The sequence below is a fragment of the Rhamphochromis longiceps genome, linkage group LG14 (genome assembly GCF_057381845.1).
Source record: "Rhamphochromis longiceps isolate RC_006_pf linkage group LG14, R_longiceps_female_GT1.1, whole genome shotgun sequence".
NCBI classification, from domain to species: Eukaryota; Metazoa; Chordata; class Actinopteri; order Cichliformes; family Cichlidae; genus Rhamphochromis; species Rhamphochromis longiceps.
This window is the reverse complement of record NC_140570.1, coordinates 27,179,039-27,185,221: the sequence shown is the minus strand read 5'-3', so window position 1 is coordinate 27,185,221 and position 6,183 is coordinate 27,179,039. Positions and strand designations below refer to the sequence as shown.

The 6,183-nt window shown below is 38.0% G+C and overlaps 1 protein-coding gene across 1 annotated transcript; it reads left to right on the top strand.

Annotated features, from left to right (window-relative positions):
• The first annotated feature begins 1,470 nt into the window (after positions 1 to 1,470).
• On the top strand, positions 1,471 to 5,877 carry LOC146654231 (extracellular calcium-sensing receptor-like). The gene is made up of 7 exons (XM_085380542.1): positions 1,471 to 1,800; positions 2,131 to 2,418; positions 2,628 to 3,179; positions 3,276 to 3,494; positions 4,673 to 4,796; positions 4,900 to 5,372; positions 5,455 to 5,877. Exons 1-7 carry the CDS (start codon positions 1,480 to 1,482, stop codon positions 5,875 to 5,877), a joined length of 2,400 nt encoding a protein of 799 aa, XP_085236668.1. The 5' UTR covers positions 1,471 to 1,479.
• The last annotated feature ends 306 nt before the right edge of the window (positions 5,878 to 6,183 follow it).

The window sequence follows — 6,183 nt, the reverse complement described above, 5'->3', positions numbered from 1 at the left end:
ACATAGCAAAGTGATAAACAAAAACAAAGGTGTGCCTCTGGGTCATTTCTAATGCTAGAATAACAATTTCTAATGCGGAAAGGATCCATAAACTGCAATATGTAAGTAGTTTTGGTCCTTTACACAACTTTGTTTGTATATTCAAGAAAAAAATGCAAAAATAAACAAAAAAATGCAAAAATAAACAAATTTAATTTGGTTCAAGTAATTTCTTCAACAACTGTGCAAAGGTGCCCCAGAGCATATTCAGCAGCAGTAAGATATAAGATGAAAGGTGGGGCACACACCCTGAAAAGCACAACCAAAGAGCTTGGATTGCATACAGGAAAATTGGTGATGCATATGGATTAGAAATCCCTGACTTCCAATGGTAAAGTCCAAAGTGTCTGAGTGATAACAGGAGCATTAATGGCCAAGATGGATAGCATATCCAGCCTATTCAAAGCAAAACATTAGTGGTCTCTGTCCTGAAGATAAAATGCAAAACCCTGAAACCCTCTGGTAGAGGACCAAGCTTGAAAATAAGACACAGACAAAACCCAAGGGGGTGAGAGGGATACGTATCCAATTTAACTCAATTCAGTTAAATTCAATCCACTTCAATTCATTTCAGTTCAATGGTGTAAAATATTCCGCCAGTGAACCCAAGAGCATTGGAGACATGTTCTCTGGAATGACAAACCATGCTTCTCTCTCTTGCAGTTTAATGGATGAGTCTAGGTTTGGCTTTTGCTAGGCAAACAGTACTTGTCTGACTGAGTTGAAGAGTTAAAGCTGTTTTAGTTGTATAGAGTGGGACAATATCATATTAAAGCTATGGGATGTCAGTCAAATTAATATTATTAATGTGTGTGCGTGTGTGCGTGCGTGCGTGCGTGCGTGCGTGCGTGTGTATTTCACCCAATAGCATGCTCTAAATTACCTACTGGTTACCTTAAGTGATGTTTCAGCCCCTTTGTGGGCAGTCCTCTCAGATCTGTGTCCCACAGTATATAACTAAACTGTGTCTGTAAATATCATATTTCTTGTTTTCTTTTTATGTATTTTCTATCATTAAGGTTTTACAGCATTCCTTCAAACCTGAGTTAGCTATGACATTGTTGATTGCATGGCTTTTTATATTTCTTTATCTTATGAACAACAAACATGGCTCAGCTGCTGTTTTGGATAACTGTGTTTTTTTGGGAGAAGAGGATAAAAATAGTCTTTACGAGGATGGAGATGTAGTTATAGGGGGTTTATTTCCTTTACATTACAGTCCTGTGTTTTCTCATTCAACCTATAAAGAAAAACCAAAAACTAATATGTATAAGTAGTAAGTGATTATTATTCACAGTAGTTAACACACATTTGCTACTGTAACACACAAACTCATTTATGTCTGTTTACGATTTACATGTGTGTGTTTGTGTGATGTGTATCGTATGATTAATTGTTTCTACACTTCTGTATAGTTTCAGCTCTCGTGCCTTGCGGTGGATGCAGACCATGACTTTCACAATTAAAGAAATCAATGGCCGCAGTGATCTCCTGCCACACCTAAAGCTAGGTTTTCACATCCATGACAGTTGTGATGACATACCTGTGTCTCTGAGAGCTTCTTTGTTGTTGGTTAATGGGCAGCCAGACAAAGGCTTCAGAGCCGAGAGTTTCTACAGAGACAAAGTTCTAAAAACCAATGGCTATAACGTAGGCTGTGATGCTGTTCGCCAAACTGTGTCTTCAGTAATCATAGGAGATGCTGGCTCTGGGGTGTCTATGGCACTGCTTCGAAGTCTGGGTTGTTTCCATATCCCTCTGGTGAGACAGTCTGACCTGCATCTGCTAGTGCTGAATGTAATACTCCTGTGTTTGTAATTACACCTTTATCAGGTTTGCAGTGTCGATTAACTAATTATATTTTAAGAAATATATAAATACATTCAAATGTAAAAACATTTTCAACTTACCCTCTTTTTTTTTAATAAGTAGTAGACTTACAGCTCTCTCTTTCTGCATTTTAAATAGTGTGAAAATCCTATATCAGTGGATCATTATGAGGGCAGTGGTATTATATTGTTGATGCTTGTTTCACAGCCCTTTCAGCAACTCATCATGCTAATGGTTAACTAATGTTTGCTGTAAATCTAGGTGAGCTATTTTGCATCCTGCAGCTGTCTGAGTAACCAAAGGGAGTTCCCTACCTTTATGCGCACCATGCCTAGTGACACCTTCCAGGTTAGAGCTCTGGCTCAACTGGTTAGTTATTTTGGCTGGACCTGGGTGGGAGTGATTGGTGTGGAATCTGATTATGCCCGTTTTGCCATCCAGCTCTTCCTTCAGGAGTCAGTGCACTATGGTGTGTGTGCTGCCTACACACATTTCTACCCTGTAGTGGTCAGTCAGCAGGCTCTAGATGACCTACTGAATGTCATTCAGGTACCTCTGCATCTATGTTAATATATTTTTATATCTATATATTTGTAGAATTAGTAATAAAAATGACTTGTTTCATATTTATTATATTTAAAATATTAACTTTAAGAAAGAAGAATATTCAAAGAGGACCTAGTTTCTACATACAATCCATTATTTAGGATTTTTACAATTAATTAAGTATTAAATATATCTAAATTTCCCATTATTAGTTTTCATCCTCAAAGGTCATCATTAACTTTTCTGGTGAGTCGGAGATGCAGAGTATTCTGAGAGAGATCATGCGTCGGAACATGACTGGCCTGCAGTGGATTGCAAGTGAGGCATGGGCCACTGCCAAGTCACTCTGGGAAAAGTCTGGAGATCTTCTGATGGGAACATTAGGATTTGCGATCAGGAGAGCTGCCACAATTCCTGGGCTTAAACAACATCTCACCAGTCTTACAGCATCCTCTCTTCATAAATCAGCTTTCCTGGCAGAATTTTGGGAAGAGACTTTTGACTGTCGACTAAATGGGTCACTGAATACCCATTCTCATGGCTCTGACAATTTCTTTGACAGACAGCCATGTAAAGGGACAGAGGATTTAAATGATGTTTACTCTCCTTATTCTGATGTGACACAGCTAAGAGTGTCATATAATATCTACAAGGCTGTGTACCTAGTTGCCTATGCCCTACAAGATTTGAGTAATTGCAAAGTAGGAAAGGGGCCTTTTCTTAATGGCACGTGTGCAGACCCCAAAAATTTTAAACCGTGGCAGGTGAGTCAAATTATGGGTTCAATGTTATCTTAAAATACTGAAGTCAAATGTCCCATATATTTTCTTTAAATAACATTTTATTTCTTTTTGTTACAGCTCATTCACTATATGAAACATGCAAATTTCTCAGCACTGGGAGAGAAAGTCAGTTTTGATCAAAATGGTGACCCCATTGCTTATTATGATCTAATGAACTGGCAGAGGGCGCCTGATGGCTCTCTTAATTTGGTGAAAGTCGGCTTCTATGATGCCTCATTACCTGGACACAGCCTAGTTATTAATGACTCAGTGATCCAGTGGCCTCTAGGAAAGAAGGTGTGTTCTCCGAAAACAGGCCTGAGACCATGTTCACCTTTTAGACTGTTGTATGCACTGTTGATCAAAACATCAACTTATTTGTTCTTATTAGTGTGCAGCATATTTTGTTGTTAACATTAGAATTACCAAGGGGTCGTTTTGAAACCCTGGAATTTAAAAATCAAATTATTCTGTTAAATTAACAGCCCATCTTCTCGCATTTGGTGACTTTTCAAGTTGATTTATTACTGGATGCGTGGGATAATAAAATAAATAAATTATGACCACTTATATCTGGAACTTGACACCATAGAAATATGTAAACAACAACCCTGAATGCTGAATTGCCTAGCAGCATATTTTATTTACAGACATTTAAATATGAAGGCTGCAATAACATGAGCCAAGGCTAGCTAGATCTGATTGACAGATAACTATATCAGGGACTTTTATTAGATAAAAGGATGGGTTTTCGAGTTGGGTCAGAGTTGGGGAGTGCATGACGGAACAGGAGGAGAAATGTGTGGGTTGTTGGCTGAGCAACAGAGAAGCCATAGCTGAATTGAGCAGAGTCCAGAGTGTAGAGTGCTAATCAGAGACCACAAGAGCCAAATCAGACAGGTTTCAGGCCAGAGGAGCATAGCTGAAGCAGTGAAGCACTGCATACTCAGCAGACCAGTATGGACACTCAAAGAGAGCCAGGGGCTGAGAATGTAGGCTGTGACAAACTTTCACCATTGTATGTTTACAATAATGAATGTATTGAAGTTATTAATGTTGACCTCATATTAATGACCATAAGTTGCAGTTGAATGCATATACCATAGTAATATACATACATTTGTGAACACCACAAATTATTTACAAAGTTAGCATTTCACTTTATTTCACTTTAATGTAATTCATGGCTATGCTGATCTTTTCTTTTTTTAAAGACATAATATAGCTCAAAAAAAAAACCCCAAACATATAGCGCTCATAATAAAAATTATAATTGGTACCCTTGTATTCGTTGCTTGAAGTTTTATTAAAACTTTATTATTCAGCTTTTTCCATAATACCTGTAAGCTTGACTTGGGTTTACTTTGTAAATCTATAATGCATATTTATTCTCATATAGAACAAGTTACTTTTGGATTTGTGTATAAAAATAAAATTTGACTCTATAGTTTCTGAGCGATTAAACTCCCTGTCAGGCTATCCAGTCTGTATGCAGCAGCAGCTGTCCACCAGGTACTCGCGTCGTCAGGAGAAAGGGGGAACCCATCTGCTGTTATGACTGTGTTCCCTGTACTGAGGGAGAAGTTAGTAATAAGACTGGTATGTTTTCCTTCTTTATTTTTAATCCAAACATATATTTTTATGTTGGCATTTAAAATTTGGCTTCAATAAAGTAAAAGTTATGTTCTCTGTTCATCACCAGATTCTTTGGAGTGCTCACACTGTTCAGCAGACACATGGTCCAATACAGCCAGGAACCTCTGTATACCAAGGACTACTGAATATCTATCTTACTATGAGTTTATGGGTATTCTATTATGTGTTGCATCTGTTTTTGGAGCCTGTCTTTCCCTTTTCATCATCACCATATTCATTTCATTTAAAGACACACCACTGGTTCGGGCCAACAATATGGAACTGAGTTTTCTCCTCTTGGCATTCCTTGCCATTTGTTTCCTTGTTGGCTTGCTGTTTATTGGTGTGCCTTCAGACTGGCTTTGCCGTATTAGGTACCCAGCATTTGGGATCAGTTTCGCCCTCTGCATATCATGCCTCCTCGCCAAGACAGCAGTGGTTCTGATGGCGTTTAGATCCACACTACCAAGAAGTAATGTTATGAAATGGTTTGGATCTAACCAGCAGAGAGCCAGTGTGCTTTTAGGAACAGCTGTCCAGGTAGAAATCTTGACGCTATCAACATTGATTCATAGTGTCACTTAAAAATGACCATTCTCCTGTTATTTTTGAATTCTTTCAGGTAATAATCTGTTTTATCTGGCTGCTCACTAGTCCACCTCATGCCAACAATAATACAGATTACCACGGGGCTACCATCATCAAGGAGTGTGTCCCCGGTTCAGAGGTCGGCTTCTGGTCTGTTCTTGGATACATTGGCATCCTGGCTTGTGGGTGCCTTCTAATGGCTTTTTTAGCTCGAAACCTGCCTGATAATTTTAATGAGGCAAAGTTCATTGCTTTCAGCATGTTAATATTTTTTGCAGTGTGGATTACTTTTATCCCAGTCTATGTGAGCACAGCTGGAAAATATACAGTAGCGGTTCACATTTTTGCCATTTTAGCTTCAGCTTTTGCACTTCTTTTTTGCATTTTTGTTCCAAAGTGCTATATTATATTGCTAAGACCAGAAAAAAACTGCAAAAAAAAAATCATGCAAAGATGAAACTACATTTTTTGGTGTTAAAAAGTGTAATAAATAAGAAATAGATTTTAAACACATAAACCTACGCTTGTGTTGCTAAACCTGGAATTTAAATTAAAAAAACAAAAAAAACTAAACAAATTGAAATTCTCTTGCGTCATATGAACAGCATGCAACAATTATACAACCTACATGCGCTGACCTGTAAGAACTTTCTTATTTGGAGAGTCGATAGACCTGGGTACATGCTTGTTGTAACATCTTTTCTCTGATTGTCAAGTGATAGTCCATAATAAATTTATATCTACTTTTCACTGCCTCTGTCTC

Excerpts from the sequence above, each read along its gene's own strand:
- LOC146654231 (XM_085380542.1), top strand. The coding sequence starts at position 1,480 with ATGCAGACCATGACTTTCACAATTAAAGAAATCAATGGCCGCAGTGAT. Across the intron at positions 1,801-2,130 it reads GTTGTTTCCATATCCCTCTG|GTGAGCTATTTTGCATCCTG; the intron begins GTGAGACAGTCT and ends CTGTAAATCTAG. Across the intron at positions 2,419-2,627 it reads ACCTACTGAATGTCATTCAG|TTTTCATCCTCAAAGGTCAT; the intron begins GTACCTCTGCAT and ends TCCCATTATTAG.